Raw genomic sequence first — 16,551 nt, 5'->3', positions numbered from 1 at the left:
TTCTTCTCATGGTGGTATTATTATTATTATTATTATTATTATTATTGAAAGAGCCTTGGCTTGTTGTCAGGTGATATTGAAACTAATGATATCAACCGCTGACTCTTTCTGGGGATCTGAAAAGGGGATTTAATTCACTGGACCTCAGTTTCTTCATTTATAAAGCACATGTGTATAATCTCTTAGGCCTGGTCCAGACCTATTATGCTATGAATAGAAGCTTTCATGCAACACATAGACACTGACAGGGTGCTGTCACACATGGAAAACTTGGCTGCTTTTAACGTCCCGACTTTGATCTGGGCCATGGAGCCTAGAAGATGAGGAATGTCTTAATCATCGGTCCCAGAACATGAAAGGTGATCGTGAGAGGGGGTATCCAGCAGCACAAAAGACAGATTCACACAATAGGATGTTAACCTCTGGAGTGAGTCTTACCTTGCAGAGCTGATACGTGAAAATAGGATGATTTACTTGAATGCCCTTTGTAACCTGAAAAACCCTATACAAGCCTAGGAGGGACCGATAGTATTGTTTGGGGGTCAATGCACACTCGTGGGGAAAATTCTGGCTGGGGAGTTAAGACATTCGCGTTCTGGTAGTTGTCTCCAGGAGTAAATACTAAACTTCAGGAATTCTGTCTCTGCTTGTCAATCTAGGGTGGATGGGGATCTTTCCAGTTCCCGCCCTATCCCCAACTCCCAACGCAGACACCAGGGGGCGCTCACACCCTTGCAGCAACGCCGCCGGAGCCCTCGGACTTCCCGCATCTCCAGAAAAGCTGCGCTGCCTGCCTGACCTCAGAGAATTGCGTTCAGTGAAGCGCAGAAGCAAAGCGGCGCCTCGTTTGCACCCCGCCCTGGGGCTGAGCCGAGGCCAACTTGGAAAGGGACCCGTGGACGCAGGGCGACGGCGGGGCTGGAGTGGATCCTTCCCACTCTCACCGCAGGACCGGCGGGGAAGTTCAGAGCATGGGCAAGGGGATGCACACGCCACGCGAATTCTGGGAAAGCAGAAGAGGTGGCTAACGGCGGTTGGGAGGGTACGAATGTCTGAAGGACCCCTTCAAAGGCTTCCAACTCCACGGCCGCTCTTTCTGATTCTCAGCTGGGCGTGATGGAAGCAGGTTCCTTTTAAGAGGACCACCTGCCCTTCCTCCTCTCTCCATCACCACCCTGGAGCGGTGGTGAAATACCCTCTTTTCAGTTTTCCGGGGCGAGAAAGAAAGTGTTGTCTACAAAAATGGGTTCTTGCGAAATTCTCAGTTTCTATACCTCCCTCCCCAACATTTGTGCGCACATAACAATCTCGACTGTATATAACGCCGCGGGAGGGGTTGTTTGCACGGCTTAAAAATGGGTAACGACCCATTTTTAAGGGGCCCAGGGATGATAGTGCAGGGCTTTGGCGCGCCTCCTGCGTTTCTCATCTCAGGGGCAGATGTGCTTCAGATCTCGGAGGATGACCTGCACGGATCAGAACCACCAGGGTGTTTGATAAATGCAGCGTCCTGGCCTCAGCCCACGTGTTGAATGTCCCTGGCCTCAGCCCTCTGTGAGTGGGGATCTGCAGGTTGGGAAGTCCAGCCACGGGAAACTGTCGACATGTTTCCCTTTAAATCGACAAAAATGTCCATTTCAACACACCGGGTCATTCTCCGGCACAAGTTTGGACCTTGCTGCCTTGGCATTTCACAGCTCTTGTTAGAAGTTCGGAAAAGGAAGAGCGAGGAGAGGAGGCAGGGTACTCCTTTCCAGTGAGTGGTGCGTCCCCGCGCGCAGGGCCCCTGACGCGGGAGGGCACGGCTAGCCTTTGGGAATGGGAAAGTGGGCACACAGCACCCGAGGACCGGAGGGCTCCCGACCTTCCCGAGCTGCCGCAGGGCCGGGCTGGGCAGCCCCACACCAGCCCAGGGCGGAGGGGAGGAGCAAACGCGACTCTTCCCGGGCGCAGGACGCTCCGCTGCGCACCTGGAGCCCCCAAGTCTGCGCGAGCGCGTGCGCGGGGCGGGGCGGACTGCTCAGGGCATCTTTTTGGGGGGGGGGGGGGGAGGGAGAGGAGGAGGAAATAAAGTGGGGGTGTCTGCAACTTAGGCCTGCCTCCCACCACCCCAACCTCCGCCCCCGCGGCCACCTTCCACTTTATAATTGGCCGCCCGCTGCCTGTCCTTTCCTCTTATCTGATCCAGGGCGCCCAGCGGGAGGGGAGCGGTGGAGGGGAGGCGGCAGCTCGGGGCAGACGGGAGTAGGAGCTGGAGAGGGAGAGGGTGAGGGAGGGAGAGAGGGAGGAAGAGAGGAGAGAGGCTAATTAAAAGGGGCCCTAGGCGGGAAGCGAGTGAGAGTCGTGCGCTGCCAAGAACGAATTCTCGGCGGAACTTGGATCTTCCCTGCGCGCCAGGAGGTCTCCAACCTGGGCTGGAACCTCGCCCTGCACAGGTCAGCTCCCATCTTTCTCTGCCTTCCCTCGGGTTGGCTTTGAAAAGTCTACTCTGGAGGGCGGAAAAGTGGAGAGGGCGAGCCACCTGCAGATGCAATGCAATTTCTTGGACTTTGGCGCGCGCCCTGGATGGCCCGGGGACCTTTGGGTGGGATGAGACCGTGCACCCCAAAGCCTCCTCGCGGGGGTCACTGCGCAGGGAGCTTGGACGCGCCGATTGACGTGACCACAAGGGCAGTGACGGTGCCTTGTTTTGCTCCAGGAGTTTTTCTCTGCACTGGGGTGCTGTGAGCGTGCGGCGGGAAGAAGAGGGTCGGGTCTGGCTTCCAGACGGTGGCGAAGCCAGAATTTCCCAGTAGAACCGGCTGAGTTAAGGCGGCAGTCTGGTGAAAAGGGGGCGTAGGGACTTGTCTTGGAGAGCTGTATATACATAGAAGGCATGCTGTTTTTATTTAGACTGTATTGGGAGAGCAGTCGATGGAGATCATGGGGGACACCTCACCCAGGCACTGCTTGGTTCCACCACCGGTTAGCGCTGGAGGCAAGGAGGACCTCCAGGTGGAGCGCATGGATGCAGGATGCTGGTGGGAGCCGCGCGTCCACGTCTCTGCCTTCCAGATGCTTTGCGCATTTTGCTTCGGGTGCAGCTTTGAGATGCACCACCAGGCTGTGTTGTTGGAAGGTCCTCTCTGCCCGGCTTTTCCACCCCTCCCCCCACTTTATCCCTCTGGACGCCTGCCTGCCTCAAGCCTCCTAGTCGGCGGCCTCTGGGCCAAGATGCATCCCGTCCGTGCGTGAGCCAGGCTTTGGCGTGTAGTGCGCACAGGCAAGACAGGTTAGGGCCGGGCCCAGAGGAGCCCGCGCTGGGCCACTAGGTAAGGCTGGGCACCGCCTGCACGTCCAGACCACAGGCACTCAGCCTTAGGAGCTGGGTTCTTGGGTCCTCTGAGGGAAGCACGCCGTCTGGCGCGGGAGCTAGCTCAGCGCTGACCTGGGGTCGCCCCTGCTGCTTAGACTTGTACTTAAGGAAAGTGCCCAAATGGGGCTTGTGTGCAGCTCTCACAGAGGCCCGGATTTCCCCCTGAGAATCGCTTCTCGAACCGCTACCGAGAGCCCCATTCCCTTTGGAAGTTTTGGACTCCCCTCTGGAAGTTTCTGAGTGTCCCCTGCTGGCAGCAGCTGAAGGAGATGGGAGGGAACGGGAACAAAGAAATGTGGGGATAAGACTTTGGTGGCTCTGTAGGGAGCAGAAATGGAAAGCAGTTTCCCTGGTGTTTCCCTGTTAAAGGCTCTGGGGCTCCTCACCTCTGGAGGAAGGACTGGGGCACTTCCCAGTTGCAGCAGGTGATAAAGAGGCCCCAGGCAAATCCAGTAAACAGGCTTAAGCTGGGGGCAATGAGGAGAACTGGTGTGCTTTTCTCATCAGGTGGTCCTCTTCCACCCAGAGAACTCACTGGTAAATGTAGATGAATGAATGAATAGCACTTGGATTTTCGGTTATTCCAAAAGAGCAATGTGGACGGATTTCCTCTGTACATGTCCCCAGTGTGTGGTTACTGTAAGACAAGCTTTAGGGTAGTTTTTTTTAATAGCTTTATTGAGATATACTTCATATACCAAATAGGTGTACCATTCTGAGGTTTTTATAGTGTATTCACAGAGTTGTGCAACCATCACCACAATCCGTTTTAGAGCACTTTTATCACTCCAAAAGGAAACCCCGTATCTGTTAGCAGTAACTCCCCATTTCTTCTCAACCTGCTCTCCCCCACCCAGCCAGCCCCTGGCAACCACTAATCTACTTTCTGTTGACATTTCATGTAAATGGAAGCATGCAATATGTGTGTGGTCCTCCGTGACTGGCTTCTTTCACCTAGCAAACTGTTTCCAAGGTTTATCCATGATCAGGATTCCCTCTCTGCAAATCCTGGGCAGGCATCTCCTCCTGCCTGGGGAGCCCTGAGCCAGGACCTGAACCTCCACTGCAGCCCTGACCTCCCGGGGGTCCCTTTGATAGGATAGGAGTCACACTGGTGAGGCTTCCTAGTAATTCCCTGGATAGGACTAGTTGGAACCATTAGAATTCCTGGAGCAGTTTTGGCTGGGTCCCAAGCTTCAGGGTTGATGGGAGGAGCCCTTTGGCCCTTATCCTGCTGCTAACGGTCCAGCCAAGGACTTCAAAGAACTTTGGGGGCCTTCTGTGCGTGACTTGGTCTTCAGAACCAGCCAGGGCTGGCCTTAAGAATGGTCTGAGCGAACTGGTATTGTTTGAGGGGAACTGGGGCAGCCCCAGTCCACCAGAGAGGCCCTTTGGAGGTGTGCTCTCTTTGGCTTTTAAATACTTCCTCGTGTCGCTTAGTAAAACACACACAGGCTCACACAGAGTGAAATGCAAAGCCTGTTTCAGCTGACAGTCTCTGCAGTTACATGGCTCTGGAGGCACATTTGCTGTCAGTTAATCCAAACGCAGCCAGATGACTGCTGTTTCCTGGCCCTTCAAGTGTAACCTAAGATTCCTTTCAAGGACAAGGTCCTGCCTGAATTGCTGCAGGCTGAGGTGGTGCTGTTTGAGCACCACTGAGCTAACAAAATATCTGGGATTATGAGTTTGTAGAGAACAAGGTCGTTGGTAAATGCACTGGATGGTTCCTGGGGGAAACAGAGAGGCCAGCCAGTGGGAGGAGGGGGTAGGGAAGAGGAAAATGACAAGAGCAAACTTCCTCCTTAGTACTGGATGTCAGGAAAACAATCTCTTCTCCTTCTGTAACTAAATAAATGTGGCAGGGATCCAGTTACTCTTCTATGTAAAATAAGCCTTAAATGAATACCAAACCTCATCCTGTTCCAGTGGGGTGGTGTGTGTGTGTGTGTGTGTGTGTGTGTGTGTGTGTGGTGGAATTGCTGGCTTTTTATATATTTATTTATTTTTTGAGAACCTATTGAGTTATCCGCCCTTTCCTTTTCAGAAACACACTTGTTTCCCAATTAAGAGATCACTGAGCTTCAGGGATATAAACTACCTTGCCTTGGGTCACAACACCAGCCAGGGACAGCTATCCAATTAAGAAAAGTCTATATGAGGTTTGAACTCGGGTCTTGTTGGACTTGGTCTCCATCAGCTTCTTAGAGGATGGTTGGGGAGGGATATGTGACTGGAAATGGATGATGTTCACAGAGGCCATATAATCTATATTTGAAACAGGGGATGGAAGGCAGACAGATATGGGTGAAATCTAAACCAGCTCATCTGTGTCTCGTCCACATTCCTTAGTATTTCTGAGCTTCTCATCCAGAAAATGGGAAGAATAGCAGTCGTGTTATAGGGTTGTAAAATCTGAGATCATCTAGTACAGAGCCTGGAAGACAAAATGCTTACTCTTGTCTCCTGCTTCTTTTCTTCTTTCCATTCTTTTTTCCCTTTTTACCACTTTCCTCATCTCTCTTTCTCTGCTTGCTTACTGATTGATTGATTGATTACAGGGATTGTGACAAGAAAGGCAATGGGAAGTTCTCAGATCTGAGTGTCTATTTAAGTCAGGCTCCAGAATCTAGACTCCCCATTTCTTCAAGGCATTTCCTTATCAATGTTCTTGGCACTCTTTTCTGCCAATTGGGCGTTTGTTGGTGGAGCTAGCCTGGCAGGTGTCCCTGACTCTGAATGTTAGGGATCAGTGCTTGGTCTCTTTTCTATAAGAAATGATTAGAGATGTTTATGAAAACTGATCCAGGAGGCTGGGCTTTGCTGAGTTGGTTTGAGTGTCTCTAGTTATAGGATGTGCTATTAAGGGTACTCAGGGGACCCTGTATTGAATAAAGATCTGCTCCTGGTGGTTTTCTGTCTGATTTTATAGAGAGGAGCTCACTGAATTGATATATAAAAATGACATTCTACTGCAGGTCTGTTTTTCATTCCATTCTTCCTCTACTTCCAAGTCCTGCCTCCTGCCATGTACTGAAACTGTGCTAAGCACTCAAAATGCAGTGGAGAATAAACCACTTTGGTAGCTAGAAATGCAAATGGACAATTACAATGCAGTCTTAAGTGCTCCAGGATGGAATAGAAAGGTTACTATTGACGGAAACACAGGAGGAGCATCTGGCCCCGACTTGGAAGATCAAGGAAGGCTGTGCGAAGGATGGGGTGTCTTTGCTGAGAAGTGGGGACACCCTTTGTATTACTTATAGGTATAGGTCAGTGGTCAGCAAACTCATTAGTCAACAGAGCCAAATATCAATAGTACAACGATTGAAATTTCTTTTGAGAGCCAAATTTTTTACACTTCAACTATATAGGTAGGTACATTGTTATTAATTTAATTAGGGTACTCCTAAGGCTTAGGAAGAGCCACACTGAAGGGGCCAAAGAGCCACATGTGGCTCGCGAGCCGCAGTTTGCTGACCATGGGTATAGGTGGTAGAATATCCCTGAGTCAGGGAGCTGTCACTCCAATTTGCCATACTTTTGGGATGTTTTAGCCTTTTATGGTGCAGAATTTAGAGCACCCAGTTTAAGACTGAGCAGTATTTCTGCTGCTTTCCAGTCAAATCTCTTGCATTTGAATAGTCCGTAGGTCTTCCTGTGAATGTGGGAAAGGTGGTTCCTCTGGGCAGGCCTGTGCCTTTCGGAGAAGAAAACAGCACCCCTTCCTCTGGGTAACACAGCTTTGCATACAAGTTTGAGAGCGTATGTCTGCCAGTTTCAAGCATCACTCACCCTAGGCCAAGTGCAAATTGTGCAGTGCGTCCACTGTGAACTGTACACATCACCCCTGATCATTCAATTTACTTTTCATTAAATCCATCAATATTTATTGTTTGCACATTATGTACTTTGAACCTTTATTTATTTATTTTGTTTATCCTCGCCCAAAGGATATTTTTTTCCATTGATTTTTAGAGAGAGTGGAAGGGAGAGAGGGAAAGAGAGAGAGAGAGAGAGAGAGAGAGAGAGAGAGAGAGAGAGAGAAACATCCATGTGAGAGACACACATCAATTGGTTGCCTCCTACACATACCTTGACTGGGGCCAGGGATTGAATCTGCAACCCAGGTATGTGCCTTTGACCAGGAATTGAACCCATGACCCTTCGGTGCACGGGTTAAAATTCTAACCACTTAGCAACACCAGCCATTAATTGTGGGTTAAACTGTCCGTTTAGATGTCTTATAGTACCCAAGACCCTAAAGATAAAAATAGTTACTGATGCCATAAAATTAACTGAAGAATTATAGTGAGATAAGGGGCAGATGCAATCCATTGGAGGTCTAGTTGGTGGGGGATCTCAGCCAGTGCTATTCAGATTGTCATCTGCTGAATTTTGTGCCAATTCACAAACTGTTACTTCCCCCTCATGAGATAAAATTGCTCCAGGATGTAAATCAAATATGTTACTAAGCACACTGTTAGTTCAGCTGAGATATTTTTTCATGGCAAAACTTTTTTGATGAAGGAAGCAAGACAATGTACTAATTAACATCTATACTAATAAAAGCATAATATGCTAATTAGACCAGATAGCCAAACCACCTTCCGGACGTCATTCCGAACGTCATTCTGGATGAAGATGAGGTGGTGGGGGCCAAGGCACAGGGTGGGGGGTGGAGGGTGGGATCCCTCAGCCCGGCCTGCACCCTCTCGCTATCCAGGACCCCTTGGTGGATGTCTGACTGCTGGTTTAGGCCCGATCCCGCAGTGGGATCGGGCCTAAACCAGCAGTCGGACATCCCTCTCACAATCTGGGACCGTTGGGTCCTCACTGCTCACCTGCCTGCCTGCCTGATCGCCCCTAACCACTCTGCTTGGCTGTCTGATTGCCCCTAACTGCTCACCTGCCTGCCTGATCGCCCCTAACCACCTCTTCCTTGGCCCCCACCACGGTGGCTTAATCCAGAAGGACGTCCTGAATGATGTCTGGAAGGTCGTTTGGCTGTCCGTTCTAATTAGCATATTACGTTTTTATTATTATAGATGACATATTAGCAAATAAAGCCCAGTAACACATCAAAAGAATAACATGCCTTTCTGTTGTCATTACAGTTGCTTTATAGTAAGGTTTGCTATCAGGAATTGTCAGCCATCTGACCTTGTTCTTTCTAAAGATTGCTCTTGCTGTTCTAATTTCTTTGCATTTTTATGCAATATTTAGAATCAATTTTTAATATTCCTACCAAAAAATTACTTGTTGAGATTTTGATTAAGATTGCATTGAGTCTATACATTGATTTGAGGACATCCTAACAATGTTGAGTTTTTCAATCCATGAACATGGTACACTGGTCTGTTTATTTAGGCTTTCTTTAATTTCTCTCAGGAATGTAGTTTTATATTTTTGTAATTTTTACAGCAGAGAGTATAGAAGACATCCATATCTTACTAATTTTTAAGTATTTCATTGAAGAGTGCAGAGTACTTGATTTCTAAGAATTTTGTGTTGTTACTGTAAATGGAATTTTTAAAAATACTTTTATTTGTTTGCTGCTATAATAATATGATTTAAGTCCTGCAGCCTTCTTAAATTTACTTATCCATTCAAGTAGGTTTTGTTTCTTTGGTAGGTTCTTTAGGAATTTCTGTATTAAAAATCACATTGATTAGAAATAAAGATAATTTTACTTCTTCCTTCCCACTCTTTCTGCCTTTTATTTGCTTTTCTTACATTATTGCACTCACTAAGACTTCTGGTGCAATGTTGAATGAAATGGTAAGATGTTACAATGTTGACAGTCTTGTCCTATTGTTGATCTTAGAAGAGAAGCATTCTGCCTCAGAACTTTTACTAAAAGAGAGGAACCTATTCTAAGTGTTAGAGAATTTTCATATTCAAACCCACATTTCTGTGGGTTAGTCCATTGATCCAAAAGTTGTATTTACAGCAGCTGGACAAAATAATTTTTACACTGATATAAATACGTGACATTAGTCTATAGCTCTTGTATTTCATGTTATTTTCCACATGAAAGTTCTTCAAATACTTGAAGACACATCCATTACGTGCCTCTGATTCTTATTTTTCCTGGGCTTTATTTAAAACGTGCTTAAAATAGTCTCATTTTTTTTTTCAGATCTTTGCATGAACTTGTTAGCTAGAACTGTTAAGTCTTTTTCTAAATCTATGAATTGCTCTTAAGTCAAATCTTCCACATTTTCCTATGGTTGATTAGTTTGAACCTATACAGAGCTGTCATCTGGAAAGTGATAAAAATGGAACAGAATGTACTTAGAAAAGTTAAGTTATTCACCCATGCAAATACTGTGCCTCTGTCATTATCTGGGTCTTCAGTTTTTGCCTAAACCTTTATGCCAAGTTAGTCCTGAAACCTTAATGTGATGAGAGAGATAAGGACTTCTTGACCCCTTCCTCCTTTAGTAGCCATTTAAGTAGCAAATTATTTATTGTCACAGGGTGCACGAAATTCATGCACAGACGGGGTTCCCAGGCCTGGCCAGCAATCAGGGCCTATCGGGCCATCTCGCCCAGTCCTAATCAGGGCCTGGGGGCCTGCCGGCTGCTGGATGGGGACTGCTGGACTTGGGGAGGGACTGCAGGAGGTTTGCCAGTCGGGGGAAGGGACCAGGGGAGGTTGGCTGGCTGTGGGAGGTTGCCTGTGGGAGCACACTGACCACCAGGGGGCAGCTCCTGTGTTGAGCTTCTGCCCCCTGGTGGTCAGTGCGCGTCATAGCGACTGGTCGACCAGTTCCAGTTTTTCCTGTCTTTGGGGTGGTCACTTAGGCTTTTATATATATAGATTCCCTTTTCCTTTGCATTCTTTTAAGCCATTGCTAACATGCAACTGGTTAGAACATTTTGAGAGCTACCTGTGCTCTGTGTATATTATGAACACGATCACAATCATTCCATAAGGTACATGTTAATTTGCACATTTTATTGAATAAGAAATCAAGTCATAGAATGTTTAAACCAGTTAGTCAAGGACCTCTAGCAAATTATTACTGTCTTCCTAACTCTCAGGTTTCTATTTATATATCATCGCTTTGTGCTTTTTTTTTCTATTTTATACTTAGTTCATTTAGCTTTGCAACATATTTGCTCTCATTCTTCCTTTTCAATAAAGTTGTAAGTGAGCTGACTGAGGGCAGGGATCATATAGTATGAACTTTTGTGTCTTCTTTAGTACCAAGTAGAGAGCTTTGGTTATATAGTAGGGCTCTCAATAAATGACTGTTGGAATGAAAATTGTAATATTATAAATAATCTCTCTCAGGGCCTGGTATGCCAGATGGCTAGCTACAATTTTGTTTAAGTTTATAGTTGTTTTTTTTTTTTGTAAGTCAGCACTGACTGAATAGAACATTATCCAAGGCTTGGGTGTGTATATATGTGTAAGCCTATGTATGCGTGCGCACACGTGCTCATATGTAGGAATGGTTTATGAAACTTTAGAATACATATTTTAAGGAATTTTGATAAAATGAGCTGTATTCAGGGCTCCTTGTTAAATTTAACTGTACACGTGATATTAAATAAAACAAACATAGAGGAAGGGAGGAAGTAGAGGAAGGGAAAATTCGCCCTATTGAGGATAGTTTTAAATTACTGATTATAGAATGGTGACAAGTATTTTGAGAAAACTCGTACTAAATATTATCAACTTTACCCAAATTGGTTTATACCTTTTGAACTCAGAACCAAGTAGCCATTTCTATCATAATGTTTTAAACTAAAAAAAAAAAAAAAAAGGCAGAGTTATTTGTTTTGTGCAGGCTTTTGGACAGTTTCAACAAACTAGGCTTTGACATTTTGGTCAGTGTTAAACTATGTCATGGCACTTTAATAGGGATTGGGATATTTTTTGCCCCTGTTTCACTGTCCAAAAATTTGGAGACTTGGCAGAAAACCTTGGGAAAACTAAAATTCTACTTCTCCCAATATGTTATTACTCATCCTAATGTAAAATAAACAATCAAGAAGGGGAAGAATTTAAAGATAAGCTACAATAAATAATGCTCATTTTAAAAAAATATAAGTTGCTATCTTTCTTGTTTAAGAATATAAACAACCAATACCTCAAATATGGTGTCATTATTAAGTTTAAGTTATTGGAATCTTCATTTAAGAAGTAATGTGACTTTGTCATCTATTTGAAAATGGCTTGGCTGAAAGCTAAAACTGTTGTAATTACATTAAAGTTTAAGAAAATACAATAATTGCCATGAACAGGTAGGATTGCAAGGATAGATTCATATTAGGTATTGTCAACATAATTCCACTAAGAGGTAGAGAAGAAAATATGAATAGCTCAGTAAGTGAAAAGTCATAAAAGCAAGATTCAGCATCCATTCCTGGATGAAAAAAACATTCAGTGAAAAGTTAAGAAGTGTTTTTTATTTTGTTCTTTAGATTCCCACATATAAGTGAAATCATATGGTATTTGTCTTTCTCTGACTTATTTCACTTAACATAATACCCTCTAGGTCCATCATGTTGTGCAAATGGTAAGATTTCATTCCATTTTTTTTACGGCTAAGTAACATTCCATGGTATATATGTACAACCACTTTAAAAATATATTTTATTGAATTTATTGGAGTTACATTGGTTAATTATACAGGTTTCCAGTATAATTCTATAACACATAATCTGTATATTGCATTGTGTGTTCCCCACCCACAGTCTAGTCTCCCTCCATCACTATTTACCCCTCTCCCCCCTTTACCCTCTTTTATTTGTAACAGATTCATAGACCCAGGGAACAGACTGATGGTTGCTCAGAGGAGGTGGTTTGGAGACTGGGTGAAAAATGTGAAGGAATTAAACAGTACAAATTAGTAATTATAAAATAGTCAGGGGGATGTGAAGTATAGCATAGGGAATATAGTCAAATAATATTGTAATAACTATTGCCTGGCCATGTGCTGAGTGGTTGAGTGTTGACCCATGAACTGAGAGGTCCCCGGTTCAATTTCTGGTCAGGGCACATGCCTGAGTTGTGGGCTGGATCCCCAGTAGGGGGTGTGCGGAAGGCAGCTGATCCATGATTCCTTTCATCATTGATGCTTCTCTCTCCCTCTCTCTTCCTCTCTCTAAAATAAATAAAATATATTTTAAAAAATTACTGGCAAGGAAATTGTGATTGTCTGATTATATTGTTTATTCAGGTAGACCTTAGGAATTTACCCATTTGGGAAATTCACTGTGCAATTTATGCCTTCCAAAAGAGTCACAAAATACCTTCTGAACTGCTCTTCCAAATATTTCAGGTGATTCTCTCCATTTGCAGCATCTTTTCAAACACCTTTCTTTTATCAGTTTATACTTTTGAGTGAAATATATGATGCCCTACTGAATGAATGAATTACTTCCTGACAAAACTGATCCCTGTTCGCTCATTTGCCTGTTCTAGAAGACCCATATAACTACTTTATTTTTAGTCTTCTCAATATCCCTGTGCTCTCTGTTTCCAGGCCTGGTGCTGCATCCCATGTGAAAAGCAAGAAGTCAAGGAAAGATTTTTCAGTGCAAGATGCAGTACTGGCTGTTTCCAGCTTTTTTGGCAATTGCTTCCTTTTGCACCTTTGTCCAGGGTCAAGGTAATGGAAAACTTTAAGATATTAGGGTCTGCGACTCTAGTCTTCTTGGTTCTGATTACTGTTATTTATTTATTTATTTATTTATTTATTTATTTATTTATTTATTTTACTTACCCTATTCGTGCTTCAACTGTATTTGTAGGCAGGGTTATGTGCTGGTTTTTACTCAATATTACCAACTATTGACATTGTGAAAATGTGCCACAACTTAGATGAAGGTGACGACCTCACCAGTGATTGAGTATAGTAATCTGTGGCAATTGGTTAAGCAGCTTATTCTTAACTTGTTTCTTTTCAGTCTGTGCAAATTTAATGAGTAACACAAATTCGCATGTTATAAAATCAATTGTTAATAAGGAGCTATAATGTGTGTATATCTCAATCATGCATTTGTTTCTTAGAGTTTCTGCAAAATATTTCAACCACTTCATACCTGGTCCTGAATTTCTCCTTTTTAAAAAACAAACAAAACCAAGGACATAGTCTGAAAGTTACTAAGGGTCTGACAGAGGCTGCTGATAGGCCATTGTAAGCATTTCTAACGTTGTTTTAATTGAACTTAGTTTTTGAAATCTGTTATTTGTTTTATTGGGATCTGCACTTTTATTTTTTTATTTCCATTTATTTTCTAAAGTATGTCAGGAGTTGTTTTGGCCCACTGCTTGCTTTTGTAAATTAGGTGTGTGTTGTTTTTTTTTTTTGAAAATCAGCATTTGTTTATATATACTTGTGGCTGCTTTCACACTGCAGTGACAAAATTGAATAGTCATGACCCACACTGTAAAGCCCACAGAACCTAAAATATTTATTGTCTTGCCCTTTACAGAAAAAGTATGCTAAACTCCAAAGTAAGTGCATAATATGTATAAGTACTCAAAGTGACATTATTAAATAAACATGTGGAAATAGTCATTCATCAGCTGAGCCATGAAGTCTAACTGTGCTAAAGTTGTTTTAGGGGTGTTAATGTCTTATGCTTGGAATTTAAGGTTGTAAAAGAAGTCAAACGCAAGAACCACACCCTGGTTCCTTAAAGTGAGGCACGCTTGTTTGGAAAGGAACGAACTCGACTCTTTGCATGCTCAAGCAGTGTTAAATCACCGGAGTTACTGACCATATTTCCCATACTTCATGCAACACATAAGGATGCGTTGGATAGACAAATTCTTATTTATGGTGAAAGAATGTTTTCAGCTGTGGCGATCAGAGAAGTGATAATAGAAATCTTAGATAACTCACACTCTAAACCAGCGGTTCTCAACCTGTGGGTCACGACCCCTTTGGCGGTCGAATGACCCTTTCACAGGGGTCGCCTAAGACCATCCTGCATATCAGATATTTACATTACGATTCATAACAGTAGCAACATTACAGTTATGAAGTAGCAACGAAAATAATTTTATGGTTGGGTCACAACATGAGGAACTGTATTTAAAGGGCCAGAAGGTTGAGAACCACTGATCTAGTGTCTTCAGGTGAGTCTTTATGAAGTACTTTCCCTCTCCAGAGAACATGAAACCACATTGGCTCAAATAACTGTTGGTACTTGGGTTAGTCCAGCATCTTCTTTTTAGGACAAGTTGTTAAATGAGCTGGAACACAGAAAAAATAATGTTGTGCTGGCTGCAGGGGCAAAAAATGTGTACTAGGATAGCATGACAGAATGGTGGCACCAAAACTTTCTCAGAATTTCGCAGTAAATCTGTACTTGGTTCTAGCAATGTTTATGTTGGGTGGTTACAAGAAGGAACCGCTGAAGGTAAAGTAACTGTCATTTAAAAACCTCAAAGCACATAAAATTGGAGACTTTGCATCGGGGCTAGATTTAACTTTATAAAGACCTCTGTGTTAACATATTTACACAAGTTATTTGCTGTTATTAGTAGTCAAACATGTTTGGAAGTTGAGAATATTTTCCTTACTTCTGTTTTCGGCATTTTTATAATGGATCATGAAATTATAACATATGAGGTCCTCAGCAAGATAAAAGAACCCTGTAGCATATCCCACAGTAAATTTCTCTCAAATTTTAATTTTTCTATTTATGGAACATTTGGGCAATGCATCTAATTGAAAAAAAATGGCTGAGGTTAAAAAAACAACAACAACACTAAGGTTTTTTGTTGTTATTGTTTGTATGAGGTTGTTTTTAGATCACTTGGAAAAGTTAGCCAAATACTTCTCTGCTGCTTAAAGGTCTTTTACTTAATAAATATAATGTTGTTCCATTGACATAGCACCCTACACTGTTTTGAAGGGGAAAATGCTCTCAGTGCCCATTCTGCTCCATCTCTATCAGTCAGGGATGTTTGGTGCCAAATAAAAGAAACTTACTCTGGCCAATTTAAGCAAAAAATGTACTTACTGTAGGTAATGAAGTAGCTCATAAAATTAAAGTTATAAAATTAAACTTTGAAAAGGATAGGATTCTGGGAACATCCTGGATATAGTTTCTAGAAGTAGTGACCCTTTTTTTTTTTAGGGCATGTCTTTGGAATGAAATGACTGGACCTATTTTCCATCCTTCGGTCTTTGGACAGATTCTTGGGCGAGTCGGCCTGACCTCCTTCCTACCCCTGAGCCAGGGGAGGATGGCTGATTGATAGCATAGCCAGGGCCCCATGCAGTGCAAAGGGAGTGTTGTTTTTTGGAAGAAAACCAAGGTGCTGCTAGGAAAGGAAGAGGGAGGTGATTATGGGGAGTGGAGAACAGAGGATCTGCATTTCAGTGTTCCTGTGTGAAAAACGGTGTTTCAAGAAATCAATGAGAATATTTCATTGGAAGCAAACCTTTGCATAGGTTGTCACTTGTCAAAACAGCAAGATTTCAGTTGAGTTGAGTTAACATTAAAAAAGGAAGGAAGAAGGAAAGAAGGAGGAAAGAAAGGTAGGAAGAAAGGAGGAAAAGAAAAAAAGGAAGGGAGGACAGAGAATTACTAGTAGCCCTTTAATAAATAGTCATATTATGAAATAAAATTTCCAAAGTACCGGTTAACAGTGAAGCTTCAATGTAAACACATAAACGTTCCCTTTTTGCCCACAAGATTTCACTTCTATGAGAATTATTGCAATGAAATTCTTGGGGTTTAAAGAAAATCTTCCCTCTTAAAAAGAGGGAAGTAACAAGCCTAATCCTAGAGAAGAAGATATCCAATGGACCCTCCTTGGTCTTCCTCCTCAGACCCGCTCTGGGATGAAGTGCATATATTCACAAATGTTGTATTTGGCCCAATCCCACACAGGAAGTCTGACTTCACCATACAAAGAATGAGTTTGTTGGCTTGCTCTTGGTTCTTGGTGTGGGCCAGACATCAAGCTTTACACTTGATTTTTGTCTTTTTAAAAAGCTTAGGCCTTTGAGTCAAGTTCATGCAAGCATTTATAATTATTGCTGCAATTGAAGTATATGTATAGAAGCTTTGTGCTCACAAAAAGAAAAATCGTGGGTCTGGTATTAAATATTCATAAATTTTTGTTCCATGAGATAAGAACAATTATTTCTCCAGTGGACTTACAGTGTTGCTGTCCATCTTGCTGCCCTGGCTTTGGAATGAGCCCCAGTGCCTCC

General features: G+C 43.5%; 1 protein-coding gene across 4 annotated transcripts in view; it reads left to right on the top strand.

Moving 5' to 3' along the window:
• Positions 1-974: 974 nt before the first annotated feature.
• Positions 975-16,551, top strand: part of COL14A1 (collagen type XIV alpha 1 chain) — a 179,148-nt gene continuing 163,571 nt past the window's right edge. For 3 of the 4 annotated variants that reach the window (XM_070392051.1, XM_070392049.1, XM_070392053.1), the window contains exons 1-2: positions 2,294-2,435; positions 12,859-12,984. In XM_070392051.1, the coding sequence (XP_070248152.1) occupies positions 12,918-12,984 (67 nt within the window). In that variant the 5' untranslated portion in view covers positions 2,294-2,435; positions 12,859-12,917. Of the gene's footprint in view, positions 1,043-2,293; positions 2,436-12,858; positions 12,985-16,551 lie in introns of those variants that run through there. The other variant, XM_070392050.1, reaches the window with a different exon arrangement.

The sequence above is a fragment of the Myotis yumanensis genome, unplaced genomic scaffold, assembly GCF_028538775.1.
Source record: "Myotis yumanensis isolate MYYU_CA2020_CCGP unplaced genomic scaffold, mMyoYum1.0.hap1 SCAF_15, whole genome shotgun sequence".
In the NCBI taxonomy this organism is placed as follows: Eukaryota; Metazoa; Chordata; class Mammalia; order Chiroptera; family Vespertilionidae; genus Myotis; species Myotis yumanensis.
Note: the sequence above shows the minus strand (reverse complement) of the source record. Positions and strands in the feature narration are given on the sequence as shown.